This window comes from Podarcis erhardii (genome assembly GCF_964252035.2).
Source record: "Podarcis erhardii genome assembly, chromosome: 1".
NCBI classification, from domain to species: Eukaryota; Metazoa; Chordata; class Lepidosauria; order Squamata; family Lacertidae; genus Podarcis; species Podarcis erhardii.
This window is the reverse complement of record NC_138497.1, coordinates 134,840,732-134,862,084: the sequence shown is the minus strand read 5'-3', so window position 1 is coordinate 134,862,084 and position 21,353 is coordinate 134,840,732. Positions and strand designations below refer to the sequence as shown.

Genomic DNA, 21,353 nt, shown 5'->3' with positions numbered 1-21,353 from the left:
ATCTGGCTGAGTTTCCCCAGCCACTCTGGGCGGCTTCCAATCCAGTGTTAAAAACAAGACAGCATAAAAATATGGAAGGCTTCATCGTGCCTAAACAAGGAGGTCTTTGGCAGGCGCCCGGAGGACACAGCGATGGGAGAGAGCGGCCCACGCGCCCCGGAGGGACCTCTGCCCCGAGGAGACTGCTCCCACGCCGCCCGGCAAGCCGCAGGCAGGGCGTTCCGGCGGGTCTCCAGGAGCAGCGCCCCTTGGGCCGGTCTCGCTGCAGGACCCTGGTGCCCAGGGCTCCTTCAGGGGCCTTCGAGGGCGGCAGCACCCTCCTCGCGCCCCCGGGGGAGGGAGCAGCCCAGCGGCTGCTTCTTCCCGCCTATCGGAGGTCGAGGGGCGTCGCGGGCGCTGTGGAACTCCCTGCCTCTGGAGCTGCCCCGCCCGCAGGCGCCTTTCGACAAAATCTGAATCCAGGTGAAGGTCGCCCAGGCTCACTATTTTAACTTGGCCATCTTTTAAAAGGAGGGTCGGGATTCTTTTCGTCGATGTTGCTGTTTAATCTTTTTGCAAACCGCCCCGATGAGGAGATTTCACCCCTCCCATATCCAAGAATCTCCTGAGGTCTCTGCTGACTCTACAGAGAGGAGGAGCAATGTACTGCTCTCTACTTAATTAGTTAAGTGAGTGAATATGTGTGTGAGAGAGAGTCAGTCAGTGGGTCGGAGAGAGAGTGCAAGAGATCGTGTTTAGTGATAAGATTGCTGCTAAGAGCAGCTGCAGGCACTCAGAGTATAGCATTGATTTATGCTTAGAATCTGTAGCTCTGTATATAGTTTTGTATTATAGCTGTAGCAATAGAATAAAAGGAAGATATTCTACAGAGCTGCTCTCCGAGTGGTTTATACTCTGCAAGACTCTGCAAAACGCTGCTGCGCAACGACTGTATAATTGAGACAGTGAATCCGGTGCTCTCAGCTCCAAGCTGTGAGTCCACAGCACTGTGACCTGTTCCTGTGGGAAAGGAGGTCTCTGGCAGTGCTACCCAGCTCGCCTAGCCCAGTCGGGGCTGTAGTGCATGAGTCCAGTTGGTACACTGGCTCAAGGGCGATGCTGACAGTCTCCTTGCAATTAAGCGGCGCCTAATTTGTCACGAAATAAACAGGCAAGCCAATAATAGGCTCGGCCTGCAAATCCCAGGAGCTGGACGGGCTTCCACGGCCCCGGAGAGACGCTGCAGAGGTCTTGCACTTTTAGTAGTCCTTTATGAAATTCGCCCACCGCTCCGTCGTATCCGTGATGATGATAAAAACACCGCCTGGCAAGCGTTCCCTACTGCGCATGCGCTTCGGGCGGGGGAGGCGGGGCCGGCCTCCGCCTCTCGAACCTGTCCAGACGAGGAGGCGGGGCCCGGTTGCCTGGAGAGAAACGTCACTTCCGTCTCCTGCCCTGAAGAGGCGGAAGCTGCTGCCTGAGGGAGCCCGTCGTTCTGGGAGCGTCGCCGAAGCCTCTCTCGTGAGGCGACGCTCGTGGGCGCCCAGCGGGGCAGAGGCGCTTCCGGGACCCCGAGGCGGCTCTCCGCGGCGGCGGCGGGTGAGGAGAAGTGGCTCTGCCCGCGGCGCCCTTCCGGCGACAGTTCGAGGCCGGGGCGGGGGGTGGGGCTGTTATGGCGGGCGGCCTAATTCGGATGTGCTCGTTTGCAGACCGCCTCTCCCCTTGACAGGGACCCAAGGCGGCTTACGGATAGGAAAAAGGGCAGCTAAACACATGGGGAAAAACAAAAACAACACGATCATTGGGGTGGGGGGTGGAAGGGAAGGTTAGAGTTGGAACTGCATGAAAAACATGCCCATAAGTTCCTAAGTGTATTGTACTCGCCAAAGGCCATGACAAACTTGTAGCCGTAGCGTTCATAAGATAAAGCAGAGGATATGAGCCAACACCCATGATTAAAGAGACGGAAGATAGCAGACACAAGCAAGATTCAATCTAGCTTGATTTCGGATTAAACCCCCAAATCACCAAAATAATGTACAAGCTATTTTATCTAATGCCTTTTTCCTGATTCGTTACATATGCAAATAAAGGGTCTGAAAGCAATCTCCTTCGCCTCTATGTAAGGGGTAGGCTAACCGATAAGGAGTGATGCCTGAGGTTGACCACAAATGCAAAGTCTACCTGCCTATGGGATCTTTTTCTAGCTGTCATCCAAGACTGCAGTGGGTTAAAAACATGGATAATTACAACAAAAACAGCATGGTATCAGCCCTTCCATTGTTTATTTTATTTGACTCAATATTTCTATTCCGCTTTTCCAGCAACAACTGGAGGCTTCAAAGCAGCTCACAGTAATCACAATATTATTGGAGGTGGTGGAAGAAACCATTGTAAACAGTATTAATATAAAACACAGCAACGTATAAATAAAGCAAACAACAAGTTTCCTGGTGTGCACTGTAATCCAAAATGTTTGGAGGGCACCAGATTGGGGAAGGCTGGCTTGCACCCTTGTTGCTTCAGACAGCAGTGCCGCATATGACTAAATGCTTCCCCAAGCCGAAACAACTGCCTGTGCGTAGAAAACTATGATGTCAGGTGGAAAGGTCCATTGTAGCTGTCTCTTAATCATGTTTGCTTTCTGTATGCATGAAGTGTGTGGAAGATCATTCAGTCACTTGAACTTCCACTTGTGATCCAAAATGATCATAGCCCAGACACACATTTACCACCTTGGTTAAAGTAGTCCTTGAAAAGGAAGAATAGAAGCCTAACCTGTCTTTTCCCCCGGTCAATGACTTGTATTGCCCTTGTATCTCATTTTTCATGCTACATACAGGTGAAACTCGAAAAATATTATAGAATATTCTAATTTTCTGAGATTGTTAATTTGGGGTTTTCATCAGCTGTATGCCATGATCATCACAATTATAACAAATAAAGGCTTGACGTATCTCGCTTTGCATGTCATGAATCTATCTCATATATTAGTTTCACCTTTTAAGTTGAATTACTGAAATAAATGAACTTTTCCACGATATTCTAATTTTCCGAGTTTCATCTATAATGTCAAAGGGGACAATAAGAACGATGGGAAGATTAAACCTTAGTAAAAGTCAGCATACTTTTGTATGGTAATGCATTTTGTTTTAGTAATTTACTTAATTATTGGTAAGGGTTCTCCATTCTTTTTGCTTTCCCTGTTAGTAATAAAATAGGACCTTCAGTAAATCTACAAATTATTTAGGCTAAGGTGCTTAAATATGTGTAATTTATTATTTATATTTGATGTCATGCTCAAACTGGTCTTGATGATGAGAGAACTGTACTGACATTTTCAATGGGATCTCTTGATCAAGAGCTTATGAAGAAAAGCTGTTTTAATGAAAAGGCTTTTAATAGAATAGGTTCTCATACTGTGATATTGTGATTAAATGTATTTATGATAGGTCCTTAATAATATGATTCAGCACTAGATGTAGCTAATGTGTTGCTAGAGCATATGTGAAATGTTTATATTTTCCTGAAACAATTTCTTAATTAAAAGAATTGTATTGATATTACAATATGTCCTACTTATTTTGTTTTGCAGATTATGAGAACAATGGGTTAGGAGTTGAAAGCTACCACATTCTAGGTGGGAGAACCTATTGCGTAGATGGCTGGTTGTGAATATGAATCCCAATACACCATTTAGTGGACAGCCACCTGGAGTTTTCCAGACTCCACCTGGAACTTCAGCAGGAATATTTCCAGTTCAGCCACCATTCCAGTTCAGTCAGCTTCCTGTCTTTGGGCAGAACAGTGGTGGACTGTTAAAGAATCCAGGGTTTGCACCCCACTCTGACTTCACCATAACTTCAGGACTGCAACCTTCAGGGCAAGGTTTAGGATTTGGGCAACCCCCAGGATTTACCCAGCCTTTTTCCCTTGGACAAACAACTTCCTTTGTGACTTCTCTGCCAACTAGCTCTTCCATTGCTGGCAAGCAAGGATTCAATTTTAATCCACCTACGAATCTTGGGGGTTCTCAGAATACTTCTAGCTTTGGAGCTACGTCTGGAGAAACTTCTGGCAGTAGTTTTGGGAGGCCACATTTCAGCTTCAAACCCCCCGAGAATGCTTTGTTTCAGCCTATCTTTGGCACTGGTTCAGAACAAGAGAAACTGCCAAATCAGATAACGCCAACTCCATTCACATTTTCCTTACCAGGTAGTAGTGGATCTGGAAGCGTACCCCCCTTTGGTATTTCTCAAGAGAGCAGCAGTTCAAGTGTAAATACAAGCATCAGCTTTTCAAAACCTGCAAGCAGTAATACTTTAGTGCCTTCATTCAGTAGTCCTTTACCAAGCAAGATCACAGAGGATGATAAAAAAAGGCCAATAAGTCTCTTTGGAAACCCTGGTAGTTTTACCTCTTTTTCTAACTCATCTGTTGGGTCTTTGGGTCAAATTAATAAAGTAAGCAAACCAGAACATGAAGAATTGCTACCTTCAGGTGAGTCACTTCCGATCCTTAGGAAGGGAAAAAAGAGGAAAGAAGAGCAGGAGCCTTCTCCAAGAAGACATGATTATGATGCTGTGGATGAGCCAGAGCTGCTGGCAAGGAGCGAACATTCTTCCGTTAAGCCGCCAGTCAAGCTGAATCGGCCCCGTGGAGGAGGCCTATTTAACAGAACATTGCAAGATATGCTGAAAAGCAATAAGAAGAAGTCCAAAATGGAAAGAGTTTCTCTAGAATCTGGAGAAATTGAGCAGACGAGTATGGCAGGGGGAACTCAGTCTGGTTTTGCAATGGTTAGGTCATCAGCAACAAAGAAAAAGGAAGAAAATAAGGCAGCACTGAAGGAAGGTAAGCATCAACCCCACCCCCAGCAAGAATTAGTATAATGAGAACATGGCAGTCACTTTTGATTTAAAACACATGCCACATGCTTTTGCCCAGCTGGGATGTGTCTTTGGACTGTGTTGATGCCTTTTGCTTTCCTCCATGGAAGACAGAGAGGTTGTGTGTGTACATATGTCCTCCCTCCCTCCCTCCCTCCCTCCCTCCCTCCCTCCCTCCCTCCCTCCGACTTTCACATGGTTGGACAGTAGCCTGGTTTACCATGATCTGTCTTTTTCTCTTCCTCTGGCTCTGTTCATCACTGGCAAGTAAGCAGTCCCTGGAAGGTTGCCCATTTTTTCTCTGTTTTGTTTGTTGTTTTACATTCATTATTCTGTGGTGTCTACTTAATAATAAATGCTTTTTAAAAAATCTACATTAATGTTTGATATAATGAAAGGCTGTTTCTCCCCTTAAGAGTCTACCATCTCCAACCCTTTGCGTCGAAATCAGAACAGGGGAAGCACAGAGAGCCTTGGAGGCTTGTCATCAAGTGACCTTACAGTCATCCAGTACAAAAATATTCCGGACCACCTAAATAACAGAAACGTTATTGAGAATCACTTGAAGAAATTTATTCGATTCCAACGGATCCGTACCAATGTAAACAAAAAGCTGGCTATTGTACACTGTTTTGATCATGTGAGTTCTTAAATATTAATACAAAATCAGAAGTGTTAAGCTTTTACATGCATAGTTTTTGTACAGATATGTGCTAATGTGGTGAAGCATGGGAAACAAATATAATAAATCATGATGATGATGATAATAATAATAATTTAGAATTATTCCCACTACAGCCGCTCGTTCTGGAAATTCATGGGTTGACAGATAGACCTTTATCATATGGAAAATGTTGGTAGTAGGGTAATGTTATCTGCACTCTAACTTAGGGCACAAGTCTTGTTGAAAGCAGTAGGATTTCAGGGTCTGTGACAAGGAGATGCAAATATTGTGGGAATGACCTGCTCAAACGTTTCCTGCAGTTGTTTACTGGCAAGTATTGCCTATTGCTCTATGTATTCATAGTAAAAATTGCAGCCTTCTCAATAGAAAAGTCTTGGGCAACAGTAACAGTAATTTTCAACAAATTAAGACAGGAAAGCCTTGACAATACTAGTGTTTCAGAATGAATGTAGTTATTTCTGCCCCTTAGAGACAAGAAATTGCACATCTTGCATAGAATGCAGAGGATTTATATTGGATGCATTCCTGAGTTTTGGCACTTGACTATCCATCTGTTAAGGGTAGCAAGTAGGTTCATAATGGGACACTGGTTTCAGGGATGCATTGGGATCACTTATCAGATGCAGTGGGAACTGGTTCAAAAAGGTAACACTGCACACTTAATGAGGAGAAGCATGCTTTCCTAATTCCTTCCTAAAGAATATTTGGTAAAGTGGCAACGTGAACCTCTGTTTATACAAGGTGGACACATTTTGTGTCATTGATGTGGCATTTGGACAGATGGTTCTTATAGAATTGTAGAGTTGGAAGGGACCCTGAGGAATAGCCTGGACACAAAATATTTTTAACATTCTTCTTCAAAATGTTCTCTGAAGGTTCCTCTTGTGAATGTTCCTCCTGTTCATTGTGAGGACATTTGTTCCACGCAGTCGTGGTTGGGTCTATTGCTTCTAACAGGAGGTGGTTTCTTGCATATTTGCAGTTCACCTTTACAGATTTTTGGCTATGTTTTATTCCTTGTGCGCTATTATAATTGCTTTTCTGCTTAGTTGGCCCCTCCACTGGGTGCAGTGCTTTCTCTTAAGTGGGCATGTCAGCTATAGTTTATCTCACACTGAGAGTGGGTCCTACCAGAGAAGAAGGTGGGAAGCTCTGTATAAGACCTGCCTCCAAAGCCTATATGGGGGGGATGGTCTTCACAAAATTGTTATCCTGTCTCCAAAGAGAAGGGACACTCACAGTAGGTGCAGTGTTTTGTTGATAAAGTTATCAGGTATGTGAGATATCATTCTAACCCTAACTGGCCCTTCTACTGAATACTGTTTTCCAGGCATCTGCAGTTTTGGCTAAGAAGAAAGCAAAGGAGTTACATAAAGAAATAGTGGCCTTTTGGCACAAGAAGAAAACAAGTAGGTTACCTAATTGTATACTTGTAAAATGCCTGCTAGTGTGTTGGGTTTATGTTTCAGAGGAAGGGTCCTCTGCAGTCATGCATTGTACTGCTCTGAAGCGCAGCAGAGGCCACCATGGAGAGGGGCTGCTCCGGGGTGGCACCCTCCTTTTGGTGTGCTCTCTGCCTCTTGCTTTGAGTGCCTTTTTGTTTCCCCAAACTTTCTGTCCTTTTCACTTTGGTTGATGAGTTTTGCTTGGATCCTGCTTTCTCAGGGGTCCCCCCCCCCGAGCTTTAATGTATTAGACGAAAATCCAAGCCGTGCCTCTGGCCACAGCAGTACTTTATGGAGCCACAGGGCCAGGCCACATCCATGGCTAGGGTGCAAAGTGTGTCATGGGGATGGGGGTGGCCACAGCAAGATCACTCCAGCAGCTTGGTTGAAATGAACCTTCCACTGATAATTTACTCCATGGAAACTCATTTTTAGAACTGTGTAAGTTTCATAAAAAGGGACAAAGGGGGAATCCAGAAAAAAAGTGAAAATCTGATAGAAGCATGGTATAAAGGAGTGCCCCATATTTGGCTTAGATGTGACTGGGTAGATGTGACTGGTAGTAAACTGATCAGTAAAATGCTTCAGAAGCAAAGTGGTACAATGCACTTCAGTGCCATTAAAATCAATAGGGCTGTGTTAGCGGCTTTTGATATCATCTACCATAACATCCTTCTGGACCGTCTAGAGGAGTTGGGACCTGGAGGCATGGTCATACAGTGGTTCCGCTCCTTCCTCCTGGTCCGTGTTCACAAAGTGGTGTTGGGGGATGAGTGTTCAGACCCCTGGGCTCTCACTTGTGGGGTGCCTCAGCGTTCTGTCCTCTTCCCCCATGATTTTCAACATCTACATGAAGCCACTGGGAGGGATCATCCGGGTTTGGGCTAGGTGTCCATCAGTATGTGGATGGTACCCAGCTCTACCTCTCTTTCAAATCAGAACCAGTGAGGGTGATGAAGGTCCTGTGTGAGTGTCTGGAGGTGGTTGGAGGATGGATGGCGGCTAACAGATTGAGGAGGTTGGAGGATGGATGGCGGCTAACAGATTGAGGATGAATCCTGATAAGACAGAAGTACTGTTTTGTGGGGACAGGAGGCGGGCAGGTGTAGAGGACTACCTGGTCCTCTATGGGGTAACTGTGCCCTTGAATGACCAGGTGCGCAGCCTGGGAGTCATTCTGGACTCACAGCTGTCCATGGAGGTGCAGGTCAATTCTGTGTCCAGGCCAGCTGTGTACCAGCTCCATCTGGTATGCAGGCTGAGACCCTATCTGCTCACTTGCCAGACTGTCTTGCCAGAGTGGTGCATGCTCTGGTTATCTCCTGCTTGGACTACTGCAATGCACACTATGTGGGGCTACCTTTGAAGGTGACCCGGAAACTACAACTAATCCAAAATGCAGCAGCTAGACTAGTGACTGGGAGCGGCTGCCGAGACCATATAACACCGGTCTTGAAAGATCTACATTGGCTCCCAGTACATTTCCGAGCACAATTCAAAGTGTTGGTGCTGACCTTTAAAGCCTTAAATGGCCTTAGCCCAGTATACCTGAAGGAGCTTCTCCACCCCCCGAGGGCCTTCTGGTGGTTCCCTTACTGCGAGAAGTGAAGTTACAGGGAACTAGGCAGAGGGCCTTCTAAGTAGTGGCGCCCACCCTGTGGAACGCCTCCCACCAGATGTCAAAGGATAAAACAACTACCATACTTTTAGAAGACATCTGAAGGCAGCCCTGTTTAGGGAAGCTTTTAATATCTGAAGGATTATTGTATTTTAATATTTTGTTGGAAGCTGCCCAGAGTGCCTGGGGAAACCCAGCCAGATGTGTGGGGTACTAGTATTAGTATTATTTCTAGTAAGAGTTGGTTCATTGGTTGCGTATGAATAAAAGGTCCCATGTTTGATCACTTGGTTTAATCTCTAGTCTTCTATGTCATTCAATTTGCAAAGGTCCTAATAAGAAAGACTATTCCTCTAAGGAGCAGAAGGCAGACGAAAGTGAAGGGAGGCAAACCAGTGAACAACTGAGTCATCAGCATTCTCCACATAGCAAGTCCTTAATCCGTTCCACTGGTAGCGGAAACTTGTCAAACAAAAGGTATGTGCCCATCAGTGGAGTCTTGGTATAAAAATTAATGTACTGTAATGTATCTGTCGTAAGTGCTGTTATTGTTAGATCAGAAATAGGGAATCTGTGGCCCTCCAGAGGTTGTTGGACTACAACTCCCATCAGCCCCAGCTGAAATGACCAGTGTTCTGGGATAATGGGAGTTGGGAGTCCCGCAGCATCGGGAGGGCCACAGGTTCTTCATCTCTGTTTTAGAGAGAGAGAGGTTTCAAACAGGAAAATCTAGTTCTGTTATGTAGCGGCAGTTTGAATATAAGGGCAGTTAATGTAGAGTAGATTTTAGAATGGTGTCATTGAAGTCATTGCACTTGATGTGGTCCACTGCAGGCAGAAGGATCAGCAAAGGACATAACAAAACAAAGGATGTGACAGTCAACATGGGTTCCAGGTTGACCCATGAGGCCGTTCCCCACAAACCACATCCACCTGCCACACACCTGACCTGGTCCTTTGCAAGTGGAGTCCCCTGTCAGCACTGAGCTTGCCTGTTCCATTTGGAAAAGGCTTGCATTCAAATCACCTCATTTTCAGAGTTGTTGGAAACAGTGCAAGCCTCTTGGAAGACATGGTCCAGGCACCAGTCAACTGACTGGTGCTGGGAGCACACCTTCAAAGGAGGTTGCTGTAACTGTCACTTATAGCAAATCCCCTTTGAACTTTGGCAGTTGTCAAGTGCCTGATGTCATCATAATGTCAAGCGACAGGTGGGTGGTGTTGCCCCCCCCCCCAATCAAAGGTGGTCTGTGAAAGGATTAGGATCTGAAGATCTGGTCTGCCAGCCAGATCCAGTTCCATGCCCCATACCCTTGTGTTCCGTGCAATTTACATGCTCAACATGTCAGGCTGTTATGGGGAACTGGAGACTTCTGTGCATCCTGAGTCCTGCCTAGCTCCTTCCTTTCCACTCAGTTGAGGAATGTGAACTTCTTTTAAAATGTCCGTCTCTTGGTTATAGTTCTCCAGCTAAGAAGCAAGGCCTTAAAAAGTCTCTGCAGTTTGAAGCCTATGCCTTTGACTCGGGATCTGAAGGCCATGGTCCAGAGATTTTTGAAGCCTCAGCATCCTCTCTTAGCAGCCTTGTGGGCCTAGTGGCTGAGACCTCTGAGGACAAATATCGTGTTCTAGACCAGAGAGATAAAATCATGCGGCAAGGTAAGAGTTTATGAATTTGGATTGAAAAAATGTCTGGGATACATGTCCAGGTGATTCACATCCACAATGTGAGTGGGTGTGAATGCATTACACAGCTGTGTAAATATCACCACAATACAGTAATGGGGGAGTACGGGAAAACATTGAATTGATTCCCCCTGCACATAATCTAAATCTCTTGGGATCATATTTAGGATTTAGTTGACAAATCAGTTAGTTGACTAATATAATTTAACTCACTAATTAGTTAACAAAACTAAAGAAGTACTCCATGTTAGTCTTACATGCTGTATAAATATCAATTTTCCCCGAAGACCGAAGGTATGGAACTAAAGTATTTCCTTTGGGGTGGGGTGGGGAGCAAAAAAATAATAATGAAGGTACTGAAAGCTGTTAACGTAGTAACAACACAATCCTAACCATGCGTACTCAGAAACATGCCCTATTGAATATAATGGGACTTACTCCCATGTAAATGGGGTTAGGATTGCAGCCTAAATTAGAATGCCCAAAGATATTAGCAGTTTCCTATAAACCCCTGCCCCATGTTCTCTCCATACATTCCTTCAGCATGTGGAAGGGGTGTATGTGTGTGACCCTATTCCCATTCTCTGCATGTTCAACAAGGTGAGAAGGCTCTCTGTGCTTACAACTAAAAGTCCATAAGGAGTTTCTCCCAAACAGGGGATTCGGCCTCCTTGGTCTGTGGTGACCTAGAAATCTTATGCCTGGAAGTCTTATGCCTGGAAGGTGGGGGTGCAGTCAGTAGCGACAAATCTGCTCCACCTCAGGCGAATGGAATACTGGAAGAAGGCTACAGTCTCAGCTCAAGCAGCCGTGACAGATGACCATCCAACCTCTGCTTAAGAGCTTCCAAGGAAGGAGAGTCCACAACCTACTCTGGGAGTCTGTTCCATGTTGAACAGCTCTTACTGTCAGAAAGCTCTTCCTGATTTTGAGTCGGAATCTCCTTTCTTGTAACTTGAAGCTATTGGTTCGAGTCCTACCCACCAGAGCAGGAGAAAACAAGCTTGCTCCATACAGTATTGAAGCTGTGCAGATTACCTGTATTCTGCTGAAGTATATTATTAATTCGTTTGGTAAAAGAATGTGTCTTTTTGAAATGGAAAATTTTCCATGGGAAAACTTTTGGTGGCAGAAAGTTTTCCATCCCACAACATTATCATAGAGAAGGATCTCCCAGAGGGTTCCCTGTGCATGTAAATGGAGTGTCACTTTAAAAGATCCGGGCCATTATAAAGGCTCGTTCATTCTTAGAAATTCTATAAAAAGGATTCCCCCCTCCCCAGTTAGATGATCATTTGTACCAAGCTAACATTTGTACCAAGTTAACATTTTTTCATGATAAATGCAGAAGATCCCCCGAGGCAGACTATTGAAACTTTGATTTCTTTCTTTTTAAGCTCGAGTAAAACAAATAGATCTTGGCAAAGCTAAAACATTCGTTGGCACATGCCCAGACATGTGTCCAGAAAAAGAGCGTTATATGAGAGAGACGAGGAACCAGCTTAGTATCTTTGAAGTGGTCCCAGGAACTGACAAGGTAGTATTCAGCAAATTCTTTTTGTATTAAGGTACTGCTACCAAGGCCCATACCAAGAACAACTTGGCCACTTATTTATTATAATTCCATACTTAGGGAAATAAAACTTTGTAAATTACCCCCCCCCCAAAAAAAACCAGCCTAACTTGGATTGAGGCCTAGAAGAGCATGGAAACTGAGGACTGTTGATTGGAGGTGAAAAATGAGGGAGGGGAAATTGGCCTGATCAGACCCATAGCGGATTGTATCCTGTGCTTTCTGCATGTATTCCCAGATGGATATAAGTAAAGTGCTCCAAACCAGCCATAGTTAAGTTTAACAGACCTTTGGTTTCATGTTATCTGAAAATATTGACAGAAGTCCTTTAACTTCCTTAGGGAAGATTGAGAGTGATTGGTTCAAAAGATGTAAACAATGGCAAAAATATTTTTCAGCTCTCCTCTTGCCTGGCACATGGACCGTGCCTGCAGAGGTGGTGGTGTTGCTGTTCTTGTCATCCTTAAGAATTTATTTTGTTTTCTCTCTGAGGTTGACCATGCAGCAGCAATAAAGGAGTACAGCAGGTCTTCAGCAGACCAGGAGGAACCTCTGCCACATGAACTGAGGCCTTCAGAGGTGTTGAGTATGACCATGGACTACTTAGTGACGCAAATTATGGACAAAGGAGAAGGAAACTACCGGGAGTGGTACGATTTTGTATGGGATAGAACTCGTGGAATAAGGAAGGTAACCACTTTGGGATGAAGCCCTTAGATTTGACAGGATGCAAGCTAGACTCATCCAAACTATTGATTAGACATCTGTGAATGAAAAAGGAATCCTGAAGTTGCCAACGGGGTGCTGTTTCATATTTCCCTTTGGGTGGAGGGTGAAAGACTTGGGTGGCTAGGAGGGTACAGGGTTTAAAGGGCTGCTCTTTCATATGCACAGAATTGAATTGCTGGCAGAGGATCTTCAGATCATTTGTTGTGCTTCTTTTTCTATCTCATGACGGTAGCAGTGTGGTTAGCACATCCCACATTCTTCTCCCCACCCACCTGTCATGTATGACCTGGTGCTTCTAAACTTCTGCCACCAGATTAAAATAAGGTGAGCTCTCTAGGGCAGCCTTTCTCAATCTTGGGTCCCCAGATGTTCTTGAACCACAACTCCCATCTTCTCTGACCACTGGCTATGCTGGCTAGAAATGATGGGAGCCATAGTTCAATAGCTTCTAGGGACCCAAGGTTGAGAAAGACTGGTCTAGGGTATGCCACCTAGCCTCATAAACTCTCAAGAGTTTTGGTCTAGGATCGTAGCAGTTGTGCCAGGATGTCTACACATAGCTGCATATGACAAAGCATTGTCTTGGCTTTGAGACTTGTGCATAAATCTTTAAAAGGTGCAACATGAAGCATATAAGTAGAATTGAACATCTGAGTTCTTGTGCTCTTACATTTTGCCAGGATATAACCCAACAACATCTCTGCTGCCCTGTAACTGTTTCCTTGATGGAGAAATGTACCCGTTTTCATATCCACTGTTCCCACCATTTATGCGAAGAGCCGATGTCTTCTTTTGATGCCAAAATCAACAATGAGAACATGACTAAATGCCTCCAGAGCCTGAAGGAAATGTATCAGGACCTTGCAATCAAGGGTATTTACTGCAAGAGTGAAGCAGAATTCAGAGGATATAATGTCCTCCTGAATCTCAACAAGGGGGATATTCTCAGGTAAGTCTTAAAATAGTTATAGGATTGATTTCACCTCTTCCCTTGCCATTATTTGTAGAATTGGTATATAAATGCAAAAGAACATGAAGTACTCACTGTTGAGGTGTAAGACTATCATTCTGTGATAATTGCTGTAGAATTGAAGTTGGAAAATAGCTACCGTATTTTTCGCTCTATAAGACGCACCAGACCACAAGACGCACCTAGTTTTTGGAGGAGGAAAGCAAGAAAAAAATATTCTGAATCTCAGAAGCCAGAAGAGCAAGAAGGATCGCTGTGCAGCGAAAGCAGCAATCCCTCTTGCTGTTCTGGCTTCTGGGATAGCTGCGCAGCCTGCATTCGCCCCATAAGGCGCGCACACATTTCCCCTTACTTTTTAGGAGGGAAAAAGTGAGTCATAGAGCAAAAAATACGGTAATCCCACCCAATCTAATATTTGTCCAGAGCCAACTGTCCACCAGTTCTTTTACTTTTTGTCCTATGGAAGTATATTGTTTCTAGTCAAGTGTTGGCAATGAATTATGGTCTGCCTCTGACAGGAATGGGGAACCCTTTTCCTCTAAAGGGCTACTGACCAACAATAAAAGCCAATCAGAGCAGAGCAGAGCCACGGGTGGATTGAGACACTGCCTGTTCTCTCTTTCTGTAACCCCCTTCCAAAGCAGCCACCTACTCTTCCATCTCCTGGTTGTCTGGCTGTGTGTGCTGCATGTGCCATTGAAGTTTTCAGGAATTGGGCGTTTGCTTGCATATTTACAAGTGGCTGAAAGCTTTTCATTTGCCATGCTTCCTGAGGTATAGCTGTCTGGGGAACTGTGCCAGAGTGCCTCATGCCCTTGGGAGTGCTCATGTTAGGCTCCCCGCCCCCCAAAGGAAAAACCTTTGCCTAGGCAAGCACTCCATCCCTGAAAACTGCAATGGCAAAAAAGAAAGAGAGCTTTATAAGTGATCAGGTCAGGTTTATGATGCATTTGAAGAAAAATCTCTGTCAGCATTATTTCTTTCAATGCTTAAAAAGACAAGGACAACCTCCTCCGTTCCAGCTTACCAGTTTTTGTGCTTGGCTTCCCCTCCCTAAATAGCTGTTCTTGATCCTTATATCTTGAGCCTCTTGTTCAGTGTGCTCTAAACACAGTGGCACTGATATTCTTCCTTCTTGGAAGAATCAAGGATTTTGCTTTCAGTTCATTCAAATAAATCAGATTTAGAAGTAAAGTCAGATCCATGGTCACAAACCTGCAGCTAGACTTTGGCAAGGATATGCTCTGCAAAGACGTGCAAAAAGCAGAATAAAACATAATGCATTTTGACTCCTGAACTTCCTTAAAGACTGGCAGATGCATTAAAGTATATGGCTTCATCAATTTCAGCCCACTTCCTTGGATGGATATAGAATAAAAAGAGAATGCTAATCCATGTGACCAAAAGGCTACGAGAAGCCCTTGCACATCAATCCCTCTTGCCCACAATTATTCTCTTGATTCCTTTGTGTGCTCCTGTCTCAACCAATGATAGCTCTTCATGCATCTGATTAAATGGACACTGCATTGGTTTGGCTACCACAAAAATTACTCCTTCTAGTATTAGTTAAAATTAATAATATAAGTAAGCAGTTTTTTCAGATACATAGATGTTGAAATAAATGTTTGAATACTTCATCTGCAGCAAGGGGGTCTTCAATTTAAATGCATGATACTGTTCAGGGATTTTAAGCCTAAGGCCCTGTGTGTTTTTTCTTTCTGCATTTTTGTGTTCAATAGAGGTAGCTTCCATCATTAGCAGTAAAGTAAGAAAATTGTGTCCCTCTTTGTCTCAACAGGGAAGTGCAACAGTTTCGTCCAGATGTCCGAAACTCCACTGAAGTTAGATTTGCAGTTCAAGCCTTTGCGGCTTTGAACAGCAATAACTTTGTAAGGTTTTTCAAACTTGTGCAAACAGCTTCTTACCTGAATGCATGCTTGTTACACTGCTATTTTAGCCAGGTAAGGAATGGCATTTAATTAAGAAAATACTGAGGAAGGGAAAACCCATATATTGCATTTCTTATCATCGTAAAATATGTTGTCAGTGGGTGTTTGGTGGTTTTTTGTTTTTGTTTTAACATTGCAAATACCCAAGACAATATGGTGTTAGGCTGGTAAGTCACAGAATGTATCACTTAGGGGTACAATTCCAAGACCCAGGCTTCCCCAGGTGTGTGAGAGGGGGCCACTTCCATGACTCTGAGCACTACTCTGCTGGCCAAGAATGGAAATTTGATTTACTGTGAGTGTTTTTTCTGCCAGGACAGCAGGCAAACCCTCTTCAGGCCTGTATTCGTTATCTGAGGTGCAGTGTATTCTATTTGTTTCCACAGTAATTTGCTCTGGTGTTGATAGGGACTCCACTGTCCTATTTTCTATTTAGTTTTTCATTAAATGTAGCTTATTCCCATTGGAATGGCTTACGTCTGCCTTCTACTGGAAGGTGAATCTACCTTTTTTTTTTCTTTTGGCTCGACTACTAACCAGAAATAAATTACATTGTAAGCCTAATTTTCCATTTACGTTTGTTGAAGTACAGTATTTATATTTACAAACCATTGTGCAGGATTCAACTAATGAGTCACATCTCACACAATGGGGTTCCCCCCAATCTCTGCCCCCAAATTGGTTCGGGGGTCAAGAGAACCCTTGCAACCATACCTGAAGACAGGGAGAGGGAGATTGTTCCTTTTGGGGAGCCGAAATGCTTTGTTTGATGGAATAATTGCTTTAGTGCAATGCTGAATTCCTCCCATGGTGTTCCAAGGTTTAGTACTCCTGGGGGTTCAAAACATGTTGAAAGAATCACCTGCTGCAATTTGGGAAAAGTTGGTATGTTGGAGCCTCAAACAACATTGGTTAAGGTATATAAAGTGAAAAGAAAAGCACCTATAAACGTAACCTTCTCTTCCTTGTCATTGCGAAACATTTTATGTATCTTAATTAATTTTTTAATTATTAATGGGAGCTTTTAAAATATTTTTCAGATTCGTAGAGATGCTTTAAGGTCTCTCAATATTGCTTATACTGTGAGCACTCAGAGGTCCACCATCTTTCCTCTCGATAATGTGGTCCGCATGCTGCTGTTTAAAGACTTTGAAGAGGCAACTGATTTTATAAGTTATTATGGCTTGAGTGTTTCGGATGGGTAAGTGTTAGATAGAGTTCAAGGAGCCTTGGTTTATCATAGAGCTTTTATGAAAACTGGTGCAAAGGCTTTAATAGGGAAAGATGGATTTTAGTGACTGAAGCCAGCATCTCCTTCAGAAGGGTCCATTCCCTGCATTTACCTCCTGTGTCCCACACACATCACAAAGTGGAAAGAATAAAATCTTTACATTAAAAGTGTGGTCCTAACTTGACTTAGAGCTTCACCCTTTTCCATTGTTAAACACCTCTCTAATAACCCATAAGTGTAACTGCTTTTATGGGTTGTATTAGAGGGTTCTTGGGCCTTTGACTCTAATCTTGACTGAAGTTGAACCATAAAACAGTGGTAAGTAATGGCTGGAATCTGGGCATCACAATGGCATACTCTTAAATGGAGTTAAGATCCAGAACCGTCTGGTTTCATCTCTTTGCTCAAAAATAAGGAAGCTTGTGTCAAGCCCATGGACCATCTAGTTCAGGGGTAAGGAAACTTTTTAGCTCTGCGGACCAGTCTCCTGTCCAAATCCCTTGAGCTTACAAAGACCACCCGTTGCTGATCCGTTCAGGCCCCAATTTGGAGGTTGAAAGATCAGTGCTGGCCGGGGTGGGGAGCTTTACAATGTACAGGACGGCTTGGGAATCCAGTGGAGCTTCAAAAGATGGATGCGGGGAAGCTCCTGGACCAAGAATTCTGCGTCTTCCCATGTTCCTGCTGCCCCTGCTGCTAGGCTCAGCAACAGAAGAGAGCCTGGGTTTTACCATTCTTCTCTTGCTTACAGTTGTAGCAGTGGCAGTAGTGGGAGGGGGGCAAGGAATAGAAATAATTCTTTCTCCTCTTTGTTCTTCCCTGCTGCTACAGTGGTAAGCATGCTAGTAGAGAGAAGCTGTCCCCTCCTTGGGCAAGGGGCACTCTGACTTCCCATCCTGCAGCCCATCAGCTGATGGGCGTTTGGGAGCAAGCCTTGTTCCAGCACAAAGGAGCAATCAGAAGCCCACTTGTTCCTTTGAAGCCCCACCCTTACCTGCTGCACAGCTGATGTCATGTATTATGCCACGTGCAAGGGGGCGGGCAGGGCTTGGCTTTCCCAAAGTAGCCTCCCGAGTTTGTTCTGCAGGGCAGAGGTTCCCCACCCCTGATCTAGTTGTGCATGCTAGATATATTTGCAAAACTCCATGTAGAAATCTTTGGCCTCGGGATCATTTGGCATGTGTTTTGTATTTCATTTTACAGTTTCGTGGAGTTGAATCGGTCTGCTTTTCTGGAACCAGAAAGCTTGCCCAAGCCAAAGAAATCCCTGTTTGTTGGGCAGAAGCTAACTGCTTCCGTTGGGGAAATTGTCAGTGGGGGAGTTTTACCACCTGTGATTCGCCACATACCTTTGTGTAGCTTTAACGCACAGAACAAATACACAGGGGAGAGTGCTGCAGTGGACTCAGCCAGCAGTAGTCAGAAAGCCAGTGTTGAGGCGACAGGTAAGCCAGAACTCACACACCCAGGATAGGGCGCGAAACTGTGGTCTTGAGTTGAAGGAGAATTATGTCATGGAAAAAAAGCATATATGTGTGTTTTAAATTTGGTTTATCTTTCAACTTTTCAGCTTTTGCATTTGGCAGAACAGTTTAAAATAGTATTGAGTGATTAATAATAGAATTTGAAAATAGGACCTGAGCATTAAAATAGTTTATTTGTATCCTTCACTTAATTTGTTAAGTATTTGTTGTCTGTAAAAATACTATAGACACCAGAGCTTGAACATGAAGGTTTCTGCATGCAGCGCATGTCCCCATTGAGTTCTGGATCCTTCCATTCAGAATTGGCTCTTTTGAAGAAAAAAGTGGTTATCAGTGTTATTAAGAATGTGGTTTACCTTTCTAAGCAGCTCTTCCCTTTAAGCAGCTGGATATTTTATCTCTTGGTTTCACCCGCAGAAACAAGAGCAGAAGACAGTAGTGTAGACCTGGAAGTCCTTCGAGCTCAGCCTCCGTTGTTGCTTTTACCACTTGTACCAGCACCTTTGCCTTCGGCTGCAGGGTCCACTTTTCGGCCAATTTCACAACCTTCTCTTCCTCCTCCTCCCAAGCCTCAGCCTGTTTACAGTGATATGGTGAGGAGCTTCAGAAAATATATTCTGTTTTGCTGTCACACAGTTCTTAAAAATGAGGAACGATACTTTATAAAGTCTTCTATTTTAATGTAAGTGTTTGTGGTGTAGTTTCTAAAAGAGGAATGTGATGCAGGTACCACATAGGATGCTATAATTAACAATTTGGCAACATAGATACACATGGTGTTTGGTATTATGGGATTACGACAAAGGGCTGCGCTGACCAAAAGTGAAATTTATGGGAAGATCATCAAGGATAATTTATAGTAATTTAAAAGGATGGTGTTCAGTAGTATAAAAGTGTGTATGGTCATTTCAATTTAATTTAAACTAGCAAGAAATAAACATGTATGGGGAAGGCCTTAGGGGGCTGACAGCACAGCCCCTAGTATAATGCAGCTACAATAGAGGCAAATGCAGTCTTTGAATGTCTTAGGCAAGGCCTTTCCTGTCAGAATGGGGAGTACTAATAAACTCACAACGCAGATTTGGAAATTTTGTGTGGCAACAGTCATTCAGATCCAGCAGCAACAAATTTAAGCTTGAAGAAGAAGCCTAGCTTGGATCATTGCAGGGATTAAGAACGTCCTCTGTGAGTGGAGGTTGAAAGTGCAATTACCAGTTTGGGACTGAAGGCTGTATAGCAGAATTTGGGGTAAATTACTTTGTTGAGGGACTTTGTCTAATAGACCCAACTGCTGTAATCTGAAGGTACTGCATTTTTCTGTCTATAAGATGCCTCCATGTATAAGATGCCCCCTATTTTTGGGGACTCCAAATTAAGAAAATGGGTAAGGATGTATATAAAGAAATGCATAAGTAACTATTTTTTTAAAAAAAGATTTTAGTTGTTGCACAGAAGGTCAAATTTAAGAAGAAGAAGAGTTTGGATTTGATATCCCACCTTTCACTCCCTTTAAGGAGTCTCAAAGTGGCTAACATTCTCCTTTCCCTTCCTCCCCTCCAACAAACCCTCTGTGAGGTGAGTGGGGCTGAGAGACTTCAGAGAAGCGTGACTGGCCCAAGGTCACCCAGCAGCTGCATGTGGAGGAGCGGAGACGCAAACCTGGTTCCCCAGATTACGAGACTACCGCTCTTAACCACTACACCACACTGGCTCTCATTTAAGGCAATAAGTGACTGACACGCCGCCTAGTTCTGATCATGAGCCTAAAGTGTGATTAATATAACCTTTCCCTGTAGAGTGCATATTATTTGCTGTTCTGTTCACATTTCTGAATTTTAATAATGACCTATCATGCAGTAATACCATTTGGTTTTGCTTTTCAGAATGGAATGTTTTGAGTGTTGGATGCTAATTGCCAGTTCTTTCTTGTTCCCAGGACATTGCCGAAGTGATTGAAGACCTTGTTCATGATGTGCTAGAAGGCGAATGCAGAGAAATTGGCTCCACAGGAGCAGCTTATGTACAGACAGCAATATGGTAAATGCACTAATGCTGCACTCAGTGTTATTTGAAGACATTCTGAGGAAGCCATTGCTATATCCAATCCATCTCAGCATACAATAACATAAGAAGAGTCCTGCTAGATCAGGCCAGAGGCCAAACTAGTCCATTGGTCTTCAACTTGTGGGCTCCAGCCTGGTCCAGAGTTGGGCACAACAGGAGCGCAACCACCATGCAGATATATGGTAAAAGATTCAGAAATGGGATCCCAAATGCATGTTTGGGTTAAAAGTGGGTTCTGGGTCTGAAAAAGTTGAAGAGGCCTCTTTTAGTCCAACATCCTATTCTCACAGTGGCCAACAGCTTGCAGAAATAGTTTGGATACTGTTTAGTCAGTGAAGGCCAACTGTCAAACTGGGCAGCTTTATTCATTTCACAAAAATTGATGATTGACAGCGGTGGCATGTTCTCCTTCCTCTCTCTCTCTCTCTCTCTCTCTCTCTCTCTCTTTTTTACGTGTAAACACATTACTTGGTAAAGCAGGTTGGCATACTTGCTGTTGCAAACAACTGTGAAGTATTACCTGGAGGTTGTTTAAAACCCAGCTTGGAACACCCAGAAATAAATGAACTGCCACATGGGGGAAATCACTGGTAACCATATTGCATTAATAATAATAATAAATTTTATTTATACTCTGCCCTCCCCAGCCAAGGCCAGGCTCAGGGCGGATAACAACCAATAATAAAAACAAGTTGAATGACTATAACTTAAAAACAAGATTAAAATACAACATTAAAACATTAAAATGCAACCTCATCACAGGAGGAGAAAGGGAAAAAGAAAGAAGGGGAGGGAATAAAATTGACACCAAGCTAAAGGCCAGGTGGAACAACTCTGTCTTATAGGCCCTGTGGAAAGAAATCAGATCCCACAGGGCCCTGGTCTCATGAGACAGAGCATTCCACCAGGCTGGAGCCAGTGTTGAAAAGCCCTGGCTTTGGTTGAGGCTAATCTGACTTCCTTAGGGCCCGGGACCTCTAGGGTGTTGCTATTTATGGACCTTAAGGTCCTCCGTGGGGCATAGTCTCTACTTTCTTGAAAACAGGACAGG

General features: G+C 44.0%; 1 protein-coding gene across 1 annotated transcript in view; it reads left to right on the top strand.

Annotated features, from left to right (window-relative positions):
* The first annotated feature begins 1,437 nt into the window (after nucleotides 1-1,437).
* Nucleotides 1,438-21,353, top strand: part of MCM3AP (minichromosome maintenance complex component 3 associated protein) — a 43,489-nt gene continuing 23,573 nt past the window's right edge. The window contains exons 1-14 of the mRNA XM_081855123.1: nucleotides 1,438-1,578; nucleotides 3,575-4,833; nucleotides 5,285-5,508; nucleotides 6,884-6,962; nucleotides 8,946-9,093; nucleotides 10,079-10,275; nucleotides 11,700-11,839; nucleotides 12,368-12,565; nucleotides 13,285-13,553; nucleotides 15,373-15,535; nucleotides 16,564-16,724; nucleotides 17,958-18,199; nucleotides 18,656-18,831; nucleotides 20,175-20,275. Coding sequence (XP_081711249.1) covers nucleotides 3,657-4,833; nucleotides 5,285-5,508; nucleotides 6,884-6,962; nucleotides 8,946-9,093; nucleotides 10,079-10,275; nucleotides 11,700-11,839; nucleotides 12,368-12,565; nucleotides 13,285-13,553; nucleotides 15,373-15,535; nucleotides 16,564-16,724; nucleotides 17,958-18,199; nucleotides 18,656-18,831; nucleotides 20,175-20,275 — 3,275 coding nt within the window. The 5' untranslated portion in view covers nucleotides 1,438-1,578; nucleotides 3,575-3,656. The remainder of the gene's footprint in view (nucleotides 1,579-3,574; nucleotides 4,834-5,284; nucleotides 5,509-6,883; nucleotides 6,963-8,945; nucleotides 9,094-10,078; nucleotides 10,276-11,699; nucleotides 11,840-12,367; nucleotides 12,566-13,284; nucleotides 13,554-15,372; nucleotides 15,536-16,563; nucleotides 16,725-17,957; nucleotides 18,200-18,655; nucleotides 18,832-20,174; nucleotides 20,276-21,353) is intronic.